The sequence below is a fragment of the Alosa pseudoharengus genome, unplaced genomic scaffold (genome assembly GCF_046254945.1).
Source record: "Alosa pseudoharengus isolate Yale_2024_CS ecotype anadromous, Long Island Sound unplaced genomic scaffold, YU_APseudo_1.1 YU_APseudo_1.1_scf_14, whole genome shotgun sequence".
Classification (NCBI taxonomy): Eukaryota; Metazoa; Chordata; class Actinopteri; order Clupeiformes; family Clupeidae; genus Alosa; species Alosa pseudoharengus.
This window is the reverse complement of record NW_027468609.1, coordinates 30,246,607-30,263,779: the sequence shown is the minus strand read 5'-3', so window position 1 is coordinate 30,263,779 and position 17,173 is coordinate 30,246,607. Positions and strand designations below refer to the sequence as shown.

The window sequence follows — 17,173 nt, the reverse complement described above, 5'->3', positions numbered from 1 at the left end:
CTGTTGATTCTGTTTTAACATAAACCAATAGATATATTGTAATCCATCTGATGAAATCCATATGATTTATTTGTATGTCTCTCTTTCTTCCTTCCATTCTTTTTAACAAACAAGATTTAATGTTCTAAGACACAGAAGTCAAACAATTTTGAGAACCTCTATCGGAGATTAGACATTGTAAAGCTGTACATCTACATGACAAACATAACATATATGATCATGAGTGATTAGAAGTGTACAGCTGGTGAGATATCAGAATAGCCAGGTCTCCATCGCATGACATGAGGAGGGGTCTGTAGTGTGTCTGTCCACACGTTAACGATAGCCTCAGTCTGTGGGGACCTCTGACATGGCTTTAACCTCTGTACAGATGTGATCTTGGTTGCTGAATTTAAGACCTTTGTTTCCTAAGTTCAAGTTCCATATTTAATGAATGTTCTTTTGTCCAATAAAGCAGCTTTTGGGGCAGTCAAGCCTATTCCAAATTACAGAAATGCATGCCTGAATGACTTTCGTGGCTATTTAATTAATTGAATTCATCTAATTCAAAAGGATGTTAAACTGAACTGTAGTGAACTGGGATTAGTGTATTTTGTTTACTTAATGGTCTACCCCATGAAGAGACCAAGAAGAGTGCTGTACATTATTATAGAAGTTACAATAGTTATTTAACATATAAATATCTGCCTTACAAATATGCTATCACAATGAAAAGTACAAGAATAAATACTGAAGTACACATTTTAAATAAATATCCGTCTAAAAAAGCTTCTGAAAACCATGGGGCAAACCTGTCATGAACACACACCAAACAGAAAAGTGAAAATACTCTTCCCTGTGCTTAAAATACATACACTTATTTTCTATTTATTATCTAATAAAATGATGATGCTAGGCCAATACTGACATCAGTTCACAAAAACAGTTACACCAAAAAGTTAATAATACAAAATAATACATCTAAAAGAGATTAACTGGATACCTGGTCACAAGAGTTGTTTAGTGCCATGACGGATACAAATAACATTAGGCTATTTGTATTATTTTTTAATCCACTGCCATGAGGTGGTGAGATACCATTGTTTGTTCCAGATTTTTCTTCTGAGAAGAGAGACTTTTGCTAAGCTTGAAGCAAAAATTGCTGCTTTTTTTTCTTTTCCTGTTAAAGTCAGAAATATTGATAGTGCAAGGAGACGGTAGGTTTAATGGATTCCACTGGAGACTGGACTGGAAACCAAACTGCTGCAGGGTGTCTCCAACAGCTGAGAGGACAATGACTTGGAGTCTGCCTCCCCTGATGAAGATGTCTGACAAACACATACAGCAGAGAAATCACTGTTAACTTTTCACTATTTTCTCCCTCATAATATAAGCAGGAGTGTGGAGATGTCTCATCTAAAACTCACCACCAACCAATCATCACAATCAGTGTGTAGTGTCAGCTCATTCATAATTTTCCAGGATTGCTGAAACCTCAGGAAGTCCATTGGACTGTCAGGACAAATTGTCTCCAATGCCTTCTCTGTTTTGTCCTTGATAGAGACAATACCACAGATTAAAACAGAGGCAGTAGATCTAGCTATTCAATTCACCAAAAACTCTACAGCTTATAACCATCTCAAATATGTATGTATTTAAACATAATTTTAAGACTATGTTTGTCAAAGGTCTCACCTTTTGGGTGGTCTGTATCGGAGTTATGTGTGGGTGTGTGCTTCGTTTCTTGTCTTTGCACCTCTTGTTCTGGAACCAAACACGGATTACCCTGGAACTCAGGCCCGTCATCTCCACTAACTGCTCCTTCACCAGGGCGTCTGGCCGGGGATTAGCGCTGTAGCAAGTCTGTAGCATGTGCAGCTGTTTTTTGCTGAGGACGGTCCTGACCCGTGTGGTCCTCTGCACCGGTGTTGGGGTGCGCTTAAGTGACCCCACGTCCAGATGGGACAATTCTGATAAGAAAAATAAATAAATGTGTGATTCAAGGCTCGCCTATCTTCCTGTCAAAAATAGGCCTATAACAACCTGTCCCTCTTGGCTGAGGATAACAAACGATTGTATGGGGAATATATATATATATGTTTCAAATCTACCCTTAACATTTGAAATGTTTTCTGGGGAATGCCCGTTGCGCTCTTCGGTTGGCGTTTCGAACACATCATGATCTGCCGGGCACAACAGGTGTCCATCCCGCATGTGAAACTCGTCTCCGGGGAGCAAGTGACAGTTGCAACTTTCACACCGAAAGCAGTCAAAGTGATAGATCTTCTTGCAAGTCCTCATCACCAAGTCGTCTTTGCTGAACACTTTTTTACATTTTCCGCAATTAATTCCGTATAACCTGAGTACAGAAATATCATATTTATTTTGGGAGACCTGTAACATTGTCACATCTATTTGAGAAACGTGTTTTGCTTTGAGAGAGTGCTACATACAAATAAGAAAATAGTCTGTAGCTGTAGGTATACGTAGGCTATTTTAAGCAATGTATCTTTACTGCAACAAGTGTCCAGTGTGTTGCCAAGGTGCCAAATTACGCACATCCTTAAAAAACATTGTTGGGCACACAGACAACTTGTAATCATTACTCAAAAATGTACTCAATAATTATTTGTTAAAACCATGAAAAATGTCTGTGGCCTAGACATTTTAGCAGTAGCCAGATTAATTCATCCATGTCATTCCATCACAAAGTATAGCAAAAAAAAAAAGTAAGCCTATACACACCTGTAGTAGTCTTCTTTACAGAGAGTTCTGCCATGCTTTACAAAGCAGGTACCTGCACCGTCCAAAGACTTCTTACACTCAGCGCACTTTAAACATGCCGTATGCCACTCCATATCCGGGAATACCCGCAAGAAGAAACGATCAAGAATTTGATGTCCACATCCGGCACATGAGGAAATTATTGCACTTTCTACAAAAGTAATAGCAAAGGAACACAAATGATCAAAGTCCTGTGCTGCTGTTAAATGGCTGTTAGTCCCCATTTGTGCCATTGCCAAAATGTGGCAATTACAGTACTTCAGAGCAGTGTTATAACCCTATCAATAAAAGAGCAAGAAAACATAGCAAAATCTGTTTTTTGTTGTTTTTTTTCCCACTTCATTTTGCACACAAATAGTCAACATGAAATAGCACCGTTAAATCCAAAGATATGTTTCTTTGTTGGTAGAACAAAAGACTGGGATTTGATCATTTTACTCACCCCACTTTAATGTTGTTTTCTGAGGATATTCCATACTGTTAACTCGAATTTAGTAAACCGTAACTTATATATCTCGTTTACGCAGAATGAGAGGCTGTACACCCGGCATGCGTCACGCCGGCACAGAGCGTGTGTTTTCATTTGTGCTGCTGCCTATTTGCAGTGTGGAAACGCCAATTAAGTGGTACCGTCACTGCAGTTGGGAGAGCACTGGGGCGTGAGAATGTCACTGCTCTATCTATCTCATTGCTCAGGTGATTAAACATCTTTGAGTTAAACATCTTTTGAGTTTTACTTACGTAGTCTGCAACAGCCTACTTTTCTATTGTACTTGTATGTTTGTTGTTTGACATATTAGTTAGTCTCTCTCTCTCTCTCTCACTCTCACTCACCCCACTCTGCTACCTCTGTCTACAGGTGCATGCACATACTTACTTACTTGCATACAGAGAGAGAGAGAGAGAGAGAGAGAGAGAGAGAGAGAGAGAGAGAGAGAGAGAGGCATATAAACATTATATTCAAACAACAAACATGGTAAACACAAGACACAAATATAAGAGACGTAAATCTTAAATTTACTCTGAATAGAAATCTGTGCTGATTGTGCCTGCTCCTGATAAGAGTTTACCACACATGTGAGTATGTGTGTGGCAAATATGAGGTGCAAGGCTAGATGAGGCAATGAGGTTAATAAGTTACTGCTCCTTAACTTTACCACCTTGTGTGGTCAGGGCATACAATCTTCTGGTGTGGTAAGCCTAGGTTTATCACTGAAACATGCAGGCTAACCCGTTTTAATTCAGTGGAGGGTTTTGTTATGCTAACCTAACCAATAGGCTATTTTATTTTTACATTTTATTATGTAGGCCTAAATAAACTGTAAAAAGGCTATTTTATTATTACATTTTAAATTGTGTTGTTTGTTTTTACCACTAGGTGAAGCTTGAGGATAACTTAGGGAAATTGGGAAATATGATGAACCATATACTTACAAAAATAGCTGCCATTTTTCAGGGTTTTGTTGTTTTTGAGGAGTCCTTGCTCTTGATATACAGGAATGCAATCTTTTGTACATGAAACTGCATTGTACTGCATTGCACTTCAGAGGAACTGCAGTGCTTTGTCCCACAACTGCAGTTATCTTTTGTAAGGATCCCTTGATTAATCAAGGCCTAAGGTAAGGCCTAAGCCTTTGGTAGTGCAATGCTGCAGGCTTAGATCACCTATCATCAGATATAGCTGCTAACTTGCAGTCTATGTTTTAGTGTAATCTTCTGCAGTTACAAGGATACAAGGATACAAGGACGTTTATTGTCACATGCATATAGTTACTGGAAGCAAGAAATGCAGTGAAATTATGTCTGGTGTCAGCCTATTTGTGCATTTATGGGGGGGGGGGGGGGGGTAAAAAGTGCAGTAGAAGAGGGGTTTAGTAGATTAAGTGGCAAGGGCTGCATAAGAAAGGTGGGGGAGGATTGGGATGGGGGGGGGGCACCAACAAGGAGCACCCAAGAGCAACAGGGGCAAAGAAAAACTCCCTTACCAAGGAAGAAACCTTGGGGATGTGTGTTGGAGAAGCTTCCTGATGAAATAATGTGCTGTGTAGGTAGGGGAGAGGGGGGGGGGCAGTGTACTGCAAGTATGGTGAAGGGACTTACTATTGCAAGCAGAGTATGTATGATGTATGTGAGGGATGACAGTGAAGATGTGTGTGTGGGCGGGAGGGGAGTGGAGCAGTGACTGTGTATGTGTGTAGTGTGTGTGTGGGTAGGTGGGGGCAGTGTGCTGTAAGTATGTAGAGGAGGCTTACTGTAGCTAGCAGTGTGCTGTATGTATGTGAGGTGATGACAGTGATGATGTAAGTGTGTGTGTTGGGGATGGGGGTGGGGTGGGGCAGAAAGGCTAGGCAATCAAGGACATGAGTAGATAGATGGAGGAGAAATCAAAAATAATAAATAAAAAGTTCTATGGAGATGTGCAAAAGTTGGAGAAAGTCAGATGTGTGTGTGTGTGTGTGTGTGTGTGTGTGTGTGTGTTTTGACGTGTGATGAAATAAGAAAATAAATAAAAGGTCTGTAGCATAGGGAGAGGGATGTAAAAGTGCTAAAAGTCATGTAGGTGTGTGTGTGTAGGGGGGGGGGGGTTATGAGTGCTGAGGAGTGAATGAGTGCAAAGTCAGTATAGTGTGAATTCAGAGTTGGGAAATGTTTGAGAGTGCTGAGGAGTGAATGTGTGCAAAGTCAGTATATAGTGTGAGTTCAGAGTTCGGATGGCCTGGGGATAAAAACTTCTCCTGAGTCTCTCAGTTCTGGCTTTGTGACTACATAGGCGTCTTCTTGATTTCAGCGGTAGGAATAATCCATTGTTAGGATGAGAAGAGTCCTTCAGAATCTTTTGGGCTCTTAGGAGTACTCTTCTGGAATAGATATCTTGTAGAGCAGGGAGTTGAGTTCTTATAGTACGTTCAGCTGAGCGCACTACTCTCTGCAGAGTACTACAATCTCTAACTTTGGAGTTCCCATACCAGGTGATGATGCTACCAGTTAGAACACTCTCAACCGCTGAAGTGTAGAAGGCCTTCATGATGGATGTAGAAACTTTGAATTTCCTTAGCTGACGAAGGAAGTAGAGTTGTCTGGACTTCTTCAGAACATATTGAGTGTTAACAGTCCATGTAAGTCTTCAGTAATGTGGACACCAAGGTATTTAAAACTTGTGACTCTCTCTACAGGTTGCCCGCTGATCATTAGTGGGGTGTAACTGTAGTTCTGCTGCTTCCTTCTGTAATCCACTACCATTTCCTTTTAGTCAGATTTTTTTTTTTTTTCTTTTTTTTCTTTTTCGCATGTCCAAATTTGCATCAAGGATTCCCGGGACACTGTAAGACCGGGGTACACGAAACTTGGTGGGCATGTAACCCCACATGGATAGCATGGAACCTCCTGTTTTCGTTTTGATCTGTAGCCCCCCCCGCTGGACTGGACCCCTCGAAAGGAGGGTAGGGCAGACACAGTTTTCTGTGAATATCTCGAGAACCGTAGGGTTTAGGAGGACCATTTTTTTTGTATGTTGATGTCAAAGGGCCAACCCATTCCATAACCACTCAATTCATGTATAGCGCCACCTAGTTAAAAATTAAAAATCAAAACATTAGGTGTTTTCATCACAATATCTCTGGCTGACATGGTCAAAACTGCACGAAATTGAAAGTGTAGGATCATTATGACACCCTCCGAATGCATGCCAAGTTTCGTGGACTTTCGTTCATGGGGGGCCTTACAATAAAATAATTTATGTGTACATTTAGTGACCGTACACCAACAAGGATTCTCCGGACACTGAAAGACCGGGGTACACGAAACTTGGTGGGCATGTAACCCCACATGGATAGCATGGAACCATCACTTTTCGTTTTGATCTGTAGCCCCCCCACTGGACTGGACCCCCCGAAAGGAGGGTAGGGCAGACACAGTTTTCTGTGAATATCTTGAGAACCGTAGGGCCTAGGATGACCAATTTTTTGCGGATGTTTGCCTCCAGGGGTCATGTAAACCCATTCCATATGCACACATGTGCATAAACAGATACACACGTATGCATTCACAGTAATCCTACGTATGACACATACTCAGACAGTAGACATATATACGCATGCATGCACATGCACACACACAGGCACATAAACAGGCAAACACACAAGCACATGCACATGCACGCACACACACACACCCACACACCCACACACACATAAACATAAACATGTACACGCACACATGTACACAATTCAAGAATTTCTCAGAATTATGAACAGGCAAGATGGGGGTGGGGTTGTATAAAATGTATATTACATGTGAAATCTATGAAATAATCATGTTCAGGTACTTGTTGTCTAGCAGATACCAGTGAGGATTGAGTGTGCATAATGCAATTCAGTGAGACAGTTAGAATCATATATGCCTTCCAGCGTGACTTATTTTTGTGGAAAACATGTGTTGGACTGGGCGGCGGTCATATTTTGTACCGCTCTGCGGTACATCTAGTTCACGTTCGAATTACAATGAAGTATTTGTAGACACAAAATACTTTGTAGCATTAATTCTTCACTTTATTGCACACTGACAGTCACTCATCACAGCTTGGCATCTGGGATACCATCTCTGTCGTCATCATTCTCCGCCATATTGTTAGGGGAAATCGAGGAGGAAAGTGCCTGGGAGGCAACAGCTCTCGAATGCCTGACTATCCACGTCAACAAGGACGTTTTCGATGTCTTAGCTTTCTAATTCATAGGCATATCTATGCACATGCTATTCTAAAGGTGATTTAGTGGTTGTAGTCGCTGTTGTGGCCTATCCATAGATCATGGCTTCCTTAACACAGAGAAGCTCAGGCCTTGTGCAAAGACGGACCGAGGCCTCGCGAAATGCAGCTGCCGATAAGGAGCGAGGAATTGGGGAAGACGACGAGTCTCGTCGTGAAGAGGAAGAGGAAGATGACAATGGAGATTCAAAAGAAACTCGTCTTACATTGATGGAAGAAGTTTTGCTTTTGGGATTGAAAGACCGAGAGGTTTGATAACATTTTACTATGACAAGGATACTATACTAGCTAGCTGTGCTAACTGTTTGCCTGCTAATCGGTTTAGTGGAATCTTCTTGGGGCACTGCGGCGGCTATCCTTATTGCCAACGTTAGCTGGCTAGGGACGAAGCAAAGTGAACGTGGCGCTGGTGGTGGATAAACTATGTAACTGGTTGATCTTGGTTTGCAAGCTAAATGTAGCAACGTCCCCTTTTTCCATGTAGCCTAACTTTACCGGTTAAATCAGTAACGTTACATTCTTAAGCCAGCTAAAGTGAGCTGTTGCTATTAGTCTAGCAGCTATTGATTTAGCTAGCCAGTCAACTAACGTTAGCCATGTAGCAAACGAAAACTTGAAGTCTCCTAGTTACAAATGTAACCAGCTAACAAAACACATTGTTCTTGGCTCGCAAAATATGCATAGGGTTATCGCCATTAAATGACATTTTTGTAATGGAGCTGATGTCAGTGGGTTTGATGTAAGATACTGGGGGTTGAGTTAACGTTAAACCTCACAACTTAACGTTAAAGCCTCTCACCCGACCTTTCTTGTCCTGCCCAAGTGACCAGCTTACTACATGGCCATGTCATTCGATCTAAAGCTCCATGAGTGCAAATACAAAGAGATTGAGTGCCCTTTGAGAGCATCACTGCATTTTAAAAGAGATTATTACGTCCTTGCTTGCTCATTATTTAGATTTTACTCCGAACATAGGAAAAGGGTGGGCAGGTCTGTAAACTGTAAACATCTCTCATTGCCTCAAAATCATGTGACACTATTCTGTCAATTTAATCCTTTGCTGCCGATTTTTCCCATGATTTACAGTGCTGTAATAAAGATAAAACTGTTTACTTTTACTGCAACTCGGGTATGTGGGTGTTGACTTTCTTGACTGCAGGGCTACACATCATTCTGGAATGACTGCATTTCCTCCGGACTTCGTGGCTGCATGCTCATAGAGCTGGCTCTGAGAGGACGGTTACATCTGGAGCCATGTGGCATTAGGAGGAAAAGCCTGCTGGCAAGAAAGGTGTGTGTGTGTGGATACGTGTGAGAAAGAATAAAGTAATGCAAGCATGAAAGTTGGGCCCTAGCTTAAGGCCTGTCCATCTACACTCTCTGGCAACCAGATGTTTCAACTACAGCTGTCTTAAGATCTTGAAAGTGGGGGTGGGGTTTGGGGGGTGTGGCCAGGGGTGGAGGAGTTGTCAGAGGAATGTTCTGAGCTGTGAACCCAGTGAAGTATCACAAGGTGTTGCTAGACAGATTTTTATGGTCTTATTGCACGGGGTATTAAGAGGAACAATTCAATCAAAGTAAAGTATGCAATCAAGGAGCTCCCTTTTTCATTGAAGCCCATGCCATTTGTTCTGTTACATTAATTGGCTTTTGTTTGTTGTGCACATATCAGTTACGTATCAGTATGCTAAAGTTTATTTATGAGTGACAAATTCTAAATGTTTTTAATGTATATAGCCATTAAGGTTTATTTGCAAAATTGTCTCACTGCGCTGCAGTTTGAAATCTTCTGTTACCATAATTTGATCTATTTTGAAGATCTGTCTCACAACAAATTCCTTGTTCAACCCTCATACCTGTCACAAATCATATTAATGGTTGAGTTGTCTTATTTTCTGTTTACAAGATATGTGTAAACACGTGGAACATTGTTTAAATGTTTGATATTGAATGTGAGACGTGCTTAGGGAGTGCAGAAATGCGAAGCATCACACTCATAGACAGACCTTTTGACAGACAGAAAGACAGCATGTTCTATCTTTTTGTGTGTTGGGTAGCAAACCATAACAGCTCCCCTTATAACTCTTGCCAGGTCATCTTTAAGTCCGATGCACCAACGGGGGATATGTTACTGGACGAGGCTCTGAAGCACATCAAGGAGACTCAGCCTCCTGAGACAGTCCAGAGTTGGATTGAGCTGCTGAGCGGTGAGTAACAGGAAAGCTACACCAGGCGCGGAACTGAAGAGTCTCACTAAGGGTGTAGTTTGCATGGCAAACAAATATTCAAATGATTGTACAACTTTTGGGGGGACTGTTTAAACCTGTAAAGCCTATCAGGAGATAGCAGACATTCAAATGTAAGCACTTGGCTGTTTCAAAGTAGCCTGGAAACCAGACTCTCTGACTTCGCAGAGAGTCTGGCCTAGATCCATAGGCGTTCGTTTATTTCCGGGTGGGAGTGCACAGTTTGAGGTTTAAAATCATTGGAGTTCCTTTGAACCGCTTTGAACCAAAAGTTTCTCTGCAGCACGCTCATAACAAGCACGGGTGCATCTTATCAGCAAACAATCACACGTTTCATCTGCGTAACTCTCGCCAAAATGCATCATATAGTGTTTTGTGAATGTACCCAAGTCAAACTTTCATATAAATGCATAAGTACGTCCAAAGCGCCACTTTTAAGCTTGTATGCGTTGTCGTTTTCGGGTGAAATGACCTTTTGAATGGGATTCCTATAGGGCTACTACTTTTTTGAACTTTTTTACAATCACGTCAAAATCGCTATTTTTCAAATACTATGAAGGCTCGACACAACATGAAACTTTGATCGAAGTATCATCAGTGTCTCTACACATGAACTCGTGCATTGAGAACATTGTTGGTGTACACAGAGTTTACTAAAAGAGAGGTTTTGAACAACTGACTTGTTTTTTCTGCTCGCTGCCATCTTGCCATCTTGCAAGGAGTGAGTGGTCCAAAATCTTTCTTTTTAGTAAACTTTGTGTACACGAACAATGTTCTCAATGCTCGAGTTCATATGTAGAGACACTGATGATGCTTCGATCAAAGTTTCAAGTTATGTCGAGCCTTCTTAGTGTTTGAAAAATGTTCGCGATTTTGACCCGACCATGTAGCCTACTAAACTACAGTTTGACTCGGGTACGTTCGTAGCCTATTTCAAGTGACAAAATCTATGACTAAAGTTTAGCTGACGATATAACATCCCACTCCACTGTGACTTCGTTCATGACACTCCTGTTAATAGGCTAAACTATTATTTACATTTGCTCAAAGATTTCATAAGTATAAGTCCTTTTCGCTCCCTACGTTGATGTATTCCAAGCGATCTGCTTCAGGGGCGGGGACGTAGTAATTGAAACACCATGCCTGGGTACGTAATCGCTCTCAGGGACGCCCTCTGTTCGCTGGTTGGTCGGCTGCCCAACTGCCGAAGTAAACGAGCGTGAATCAACCTATTCCAGACGGAGTACTGTAGGGAGAAGAAATCGACCGGAAGTACGTAGGCAGGCCGAGGCCAGGCTAGTTTCAAAGCGGAACAAACTAAGATATAACCTAGACATGCAATCGGTCAGGTGGTCTGTAGCACATGGTCATCATGTGTGCAAAGTGAGATAGTGGCAAGGTAATTTACCATCAAAAACATAGTCAACGATATACAGAATTAATCTAAGTGTTGTAAAGTAGAGTTTCCTTAGTTTTGAGCACACTGATGTATGCTTGGCTGTTTGAGGTTTATCTGGCAAAATTGTCTCACCTGTCACCTTATGTCTTACAGGTGAGACGTGGAATCCATTAAAGCTGCACTTTCAGCTGCGGAACGTGCGTGAGCGTCTGGCTAAGAACCTTGTGGAGAAGGGCGTGCTCACCACCGAGAAGCAGAACTTCCTGCTGTTCGACATGACCACACACCCGCTCACCAACAGCACCATCAAGCAACGCCTGGTGCGCAAGGTGCAGGAGTCTGTGCTGGACCGGTGGGTGAACGAGCCGCAGCGCATGGACAGACGGATGCTGGCGCTCATCTTCCTAGCCCACTCGTCTGACGTGCTGGAGAACGCCTTCGCGCCCCTCCTGGATGAGCAGTACGACCTGGCCATGAAGAGGGTGCGCCTGCTGCTGGACCTTGACCCCGAAGTCGAAGCCGCCAAGTCGGGGGCCAACGAGCTGCTTTGGGCCGTCGTGGCCGCCTTCACCAAATGAATTGTGGGAAGATAGGTGGTATAGAGGAAAATGGTGGACATTTGTTTTTTAGCTCGATCATGAAGGCAGACTTGGAGACACAGAAGGCTGTTGGCCCTGGAGCTCAGTTCTGTAGCTACCATGTTTGGACTCTTGTTGTAAAGATGCTTAGAACGGTAATTAAGATAATAATAATAATAATAATGATGACACTGATGATCAGGGGGAAGGCTTTTTTTCTTTTTCTTGTTTCTGACCTTTGTTTTGGTTTTGGGCCGCAAAACAAATACAGTTCACTGTGAGGTTCTGTGTAATTTGAGCGCTGGTGTGGTTCCACCTGATCTCCTGTTAACACCTGAGAAGGAGTGCAACTCAGAGGGAGACGTAGAATCTTCCTTCAGTGTGTGCAATATCTAGTCTCACTCTTCATCAGGGAGGAAAAACAACATGAGAAAAAGAACAGAACTCAAGCCTGCTATAAGTACACTTAAAGCCTAAATTTCTGTCGTGTGTGTGAACTTAAGGACTAAAAGAAAATGCCTTCAGGCTATTGGCCAGGGTGATCAGTGTCCCCTACTCTCTAATTTCGCTAATAAATACTAACGTCTGCCACTCATTGGACTCATCTGACTGAAACTCACTTTTAACCAGTCGGATAGGAGATGGGGGGCGGTCTTGTATGGTATGGATATCAAAAGAAGGGAAACGAGTATCTGTGGAAAGTCTGGCAGCCGGTTTCTGTATGCCTTTGTTCTTGACATCAATGTTGATCAGCCACAGATTTGTGCATAGTATCACAGTTTAATGTGAAAGACATTCCCCTTGACAGGCCCCATGGATTGGATTGGGCTTGAGCATAGGTCTGTTTAGTGGTTGTAGGTAGACAGTAACTCCCCCTATGTGAGCAATGTGAACTACAATAGTAGGATGACCGTTTTGCATAAAAACATTAGGATGGGCAGGTTTGTCACGCGTTGTGTTCAAACATTGGTATCGGTGATGATACGATAGGAATGTTTGCGTGTAGGGTATTTGTATGCAAAGGTGTAAAATGTAGCTTGAACTACGTAATCTCATAGTATGTTCCCCTCGGATTTGCCCTATTCATACTTTTTCCAATGCCGGTTTTTAGGGTTTGTGACGTAAGATCCAAATCTTGGAAAAAGACTTTTGCTGTTTATTGTCATACGCCTGAAAGAAGTCAGCTTAAAGCCCTTACCAAACTTTAAGCCCAGTCTACTTATCAATTTTATTGTTTGTCTTGGCCATGTTGTCTGCTGGTAAGGACAAACAATCCTCTGACCTCAGTCTCTCATAGAGATTGGTCCATGCCCCCCTGTGATCTCCCTGGATCCTTCCTCAGCTTGCTTTCAGATACTTCCACTCATTTGTTAAGCAAGTGGAGCTTGCCTTTTTTTCGGGGATAAATAGCAAAATGGCTCTCCTTACAATAAGCAAACTAACTGGGGGGTGCTGGGATGTATTCGGGATAGGTACAAGTTATGCTGTTATGCCCCGGCACAGCTAGCAGAGACACTCACCCTCGCACACTAATACTTCATGAGGCCTCGCTAAACAAACAAGGACACCACGCCTAACTCGTTTGCTGGAACTTGACGCTTTTTTTTTTTTTTAGTTTGGTATTTTTAATAATTTCACCACCTGTTTCTCTTTTTGTCATGTAAAGTCATTTGTATTTCTACTTTTCAAAGCTTTTATTACATTATTTCCCTTGTAAATTTTTTTTTTTAATTAAGTGTCTCTTCCTCTTTTTGTTTTTCCTGTTTCTTTTGGCTTTGGACATCTTTTCTGGCTAATCGGTTCCCTCTTCAGTGGTTGTGTTCAGTGGGCGAGTAGACAAAGTTTGAGTGGGGGGGGGGGGGGCACTTCTTATTTTCTTTGGGGTGAGCAGGGGTCAAACCTGTAGATGTACTGTTGTTCAAACACGTCATAAATGTAAATGTATTTCAGAGACTTCATGAAAGGGATCCTGATTTGTACACTTGCTTTTTACCACATAATAAAAGAAGATCTTTTAAGTGCCTGAAATAATGTTATGGTAGTCTTCCCCTGTTTACCTGCCTATTTAGTGCCTTTCACGTGGTTGAAGAATCATGTCTAGACTACTAACCTACTGGTAAATGAGAAAGATAACATGCTAAATCAATATGGTAATAAAATGTTAATATCCCATTCAAGACCAAGTTGGACCAGGATGGACCATACATCACAATGGGACTGAATTAGCAGATCATTGTTTGTTTATTTACAGAAAGTACAAATGCATTTATAACACAGAAAAGCACGTGATACAAATGTATTAGGCTTTCAACCATAAATTGTTATTTACAAGTCTTAAATATTCACATTTGTCGCAGTAAAGTCAACAGTCAACACCATTGATAGGTCCACTTATCTCACAGAGTTCAGTTTCAAAGCTCCCCAAGCTTGCTGTTGGTTTCAAGTGAACAGGCTGCTTGGTAGGACAGCGGATGCATGAGGTTTCCCGCGAAGAGCCAGATGCATTTTCGAAAATGATCCTTTGGGTTAGGTTTGGTATGCTTTCACTGCAGTTGTCCCACCACAGAACCGGCTAACTTACTCCGTCCAGGGCACGACCGTCTATCTCTGAACGGGCCAGCAGCGAGAGGACATGCCGTTGCATGTACCTAGCAGTCACGTCAGTTGCACTTCCATCGATGCCATTCAATCTCACTTGATTTTGGCTGCCTGTTGGTAATTCCTTATGAGTATATCCAAAAGCTTGTACTTCCAGTCAAGAAGATCACCTATCTTTCGCAGCTGATGGGCACACTCAATGATAGCAGTTTCCTCTGAAAAGATAAGGCAAAATCGTGTTATTTAACAACTTGGGTCGAAGTTAACAGCAGATTTTAGAGCTGAAAGAAACTTGTCAGGGTTCTGTCAAGGAAAAGTGTTACCTTTGCTTGACATCGTTGAAAGTGTTGTTCGGTGTTTGTTCCTTAGAAGTAAAACTGCGAGTGGTTTGGTTCCTTTGTTGTAAATATTGAGTAACATTCAGTGTTGTAGCTTCGCAGGGAGGAAGAGAATAAGCTATAGTTAGAAGTCCACCCAGTTAAATAGCCGGTGTGACGTATAGAGGAATCCCCGCCACGTCACATCTGCCTGCGCTGACTTGTTTACGGGGACCATCTTGCCTTGGACATAGGCTAATTCGATTGATTAAACGTCCTCTTCAGGATCTGCACACTTACATAATCGAGCCGTAAACGTGCTTGTGGACTGTAGTTTTGTGACTGGGAGGACGTTGAGAAATTGAAGCCATTTGGAATTCGAAGGCTGCCAAATCTCAAGAGGCATTTTTGGCCTATTGATAGCCAAAAATGGTCAGGTCACCTTAGACTGGGCTATGTATTAGAAATCTGATCTATATGAATAAGCGAAGCCAAGCCAATAAATTAAGTTTTATGAAAAGAAAAAAACATTATTTCTCAAATCCACACATAGGCTATTCATATCCGAATGGTCCTATGGGTTTTATGTTTGCAATTAAGGGTTAACTGTTTTCATTGCTTGCAGTCACATGGTATTCTGTACTTTCCCATGTAGTGACATGTTCAGGCTTGTTGAGTTGCCTGGTTGAGTAGCTTTAGTGCAGAGTGAATAGCCTGCTGGTGACAGATGAAATTGCAGTAGGCCTAGCCTATGACACGCCTCCATTACCCCCACCAGTGTGTATGTTTTTGTAATAACACAGAGGATCGTTTGTAACACTTTTTTTTATCATTTTATTATTCTTATCTTTTGACACAGTGTATTTTACAACTTGATGTCCACACTGCACCTATGTCCTTCTGTGTTGTTTTTAAGCCAATCCACAATAAATAGCCTAGCCTAGATCTCTGTTTAATAGGTGTAGTTTGTGTGGTTTTATTGTCAAAACAAAAAATTGTCAATATGTATTTGTCCTATGTATTTGTGGATAAATAAAATATGCCTAAAAGACAGAATAGTGGGGTTTTTGCATGCATTGCATATCTGTTGGTGTTGATATCTGTATCGGGCATATCTTAGGCTCTGAAAGATTCTCAGTCAAGAATAATTTTATTTCAAATAAAAATTGTAAACTGAACTGGACAATTAACAGCTCTTTGCATACTGTATAAAAATACTGAATTTGTTAGACTGCAGAGGTGTGTTAAGATTAAGAAGCATTGTCACTTTTTTATGTAGGGTAATTAGTTCTTCAGAGAAGTCAAATAGGATGTCCAACTTCCTAAAGAACATCCTGATAACAACAACAGACTACTCTAGATAATAGGACATACAACTCTAGATAATGGACATGTGGCTGGTGTCCAAAGGTTATTAAACATCATCACATGCCCAATGTCTCTCTTGACTACCTACGCAATTAGACATGTTTGTGACACAACTCCTCCGTAATTGTATTTGTCTTACATAACGATGCATACAACAGATTCTGTTTGTTACTCACTCAGCTCAAGATATGATCCAAGTAGTACAGACTTTGGAAATTAAGACTTTGCACCATGAAGAGCCGTGCACACAGAAAAAAGGCAAAAGGCCATGGTTTTGCACAAGATCACTGGTTTCTTAAAGGCACTCTAAGCAATTTTGTACAATGTCACTTCTGTTGACGTTCAAACAAAACAGAGAGCTAGCTCGCTACTCCCTCCCCCTCCCTCCTGTGCAATTGAAACTCTCTTAAACACGCATCTTGTCGGTGATTGGGTGGAACAGTTATGTTTTTATGGTCCAGGTTGGACCAGGTTGTTTCTGTTGCCATTTTTGGACAATGGGCTGTCCACAGAGACTGCGTTTTTTACAGGTGTATTCAGGGCACAGGCAGCTAGCAGATGGTGAGGGGATGTTTGCTGTATGTGACAAAAAAGGTTTTAGCTTAGAAATCGCATAACATCGCTTAAAGCACCTTTAACAACTGCCCTAGGCATACTAGTCTACTTGCCAACAAGCTGAGTACACCAAAGGTTTGTTATAAATGTGTAGTATGGGTCCCAAGCAGAAACTGTAGAAACTGCCAGATTCTAAATTGCATATTTTGCGCAATTTGCATAGTTAGTACAATTAGCATACATTAGTAAAATTGCCTATATTGACAATATTTTTGGAACTGCTTGGCCAATTTGTACAATATTGGAGGAGTGTTTTGGATGGATTTTGCTGAATCCATTCCTGACCATTTCAAAATTCAAAATGGCTAAACCAGGGGTGGTCACATTTCCACTCCTGGTAGGCTGATTTTGATGAGGTTTTGGGTGATTGAGAAATATTAGAGGACAATAACTTATGTATTTGATATAATTTAGATACTTCAAATTGATTATAACTTGTTGGATATTTCTGAACACAATTTTTCACAGGCCATATTTGTGGTGACTAACAATGGAATATTGTAGGTAACAAAGGGAAGTATATGATG

General features: G+C 41.5%; 3 protein-coding genes across 3 annotated transcripts; 1 reads left to right on the top strand and 2 right to left on the bottom strand.

Moving 5' to 3' along the window:
- Window positions 1-1,202: 1,202 nt before the first annotated feature.
- LOC143122649 (insulin gene enhancer protein isl-1-like) lies at window positions 1,203-7,385 on the bottom strand. Its single transcript, XM_076283432.1, has 6 exons — window positions 7,358-7,385; window positions 2,725-2,914; window positions 2,091-2,338; window positions 1,675-1,949; window positions 1,407-1,532; window positions 1,203-1,307 (listed from the first exon to the last, which is right to left on the bottom strand). Exons 1-6 carry the CDS (start codon window positions 7,383-7,385, stop codon window positions 1,203-1,205), a joined length of 972 nt encoding a protein of 323 aa, XP_076139547.1.
- A 14-nt stretch (window positions 7,386-7,399) lies between these two features.
- On the top strand, window positions 7,400-13,779 carry golph3b (golgi phosphoprotein 3b). Its single transcript, XM_076284633.1, has 4 exons — window positions 7,400-7,774; window positions 8,685-8,816; window positions 9,618-9,732; window positions 11,324-13,779. Exons 1-4 carry the CDS (start codon window positions 7,568-7,570, stop codon window positions 11,746-11,748), a joined length of 879 nt encoding a protein of 292 aa, XP_076140748.1. The 5' UTR covers window positions 7,400-7,567; the 3' UTR covers window positions 11,749-13,779.
- A 536-nt stretch (window positions 13,780-14,315) lies between these two features.
- On the bottom strand, window positions 14,316-14,763 carry pmaip1 (phorbol-12-myristate-13-acetate-induced protein 1). The gene is made up of 2 exons (XM_076284634.1): window positions 14,670-14,763; window positions 14,316-14,561 (listed from the first exon to the last, which is right to left on the bottom strand). The coding sequence occupies exons 1-2, from the start codon at window positions 14,680-14,682 to the stop codon at window positions 14,440-14,442; spliced, it is 135 nt and encodes a 44-aa protein (XP_076140749.1). The 5' UTR covers window positions 14,683-14,763; the 3' UTR covers window positions 14,316-14,439.
- Window positions 14,764-17,173: the final 2,410 nt, after the last annotated feature.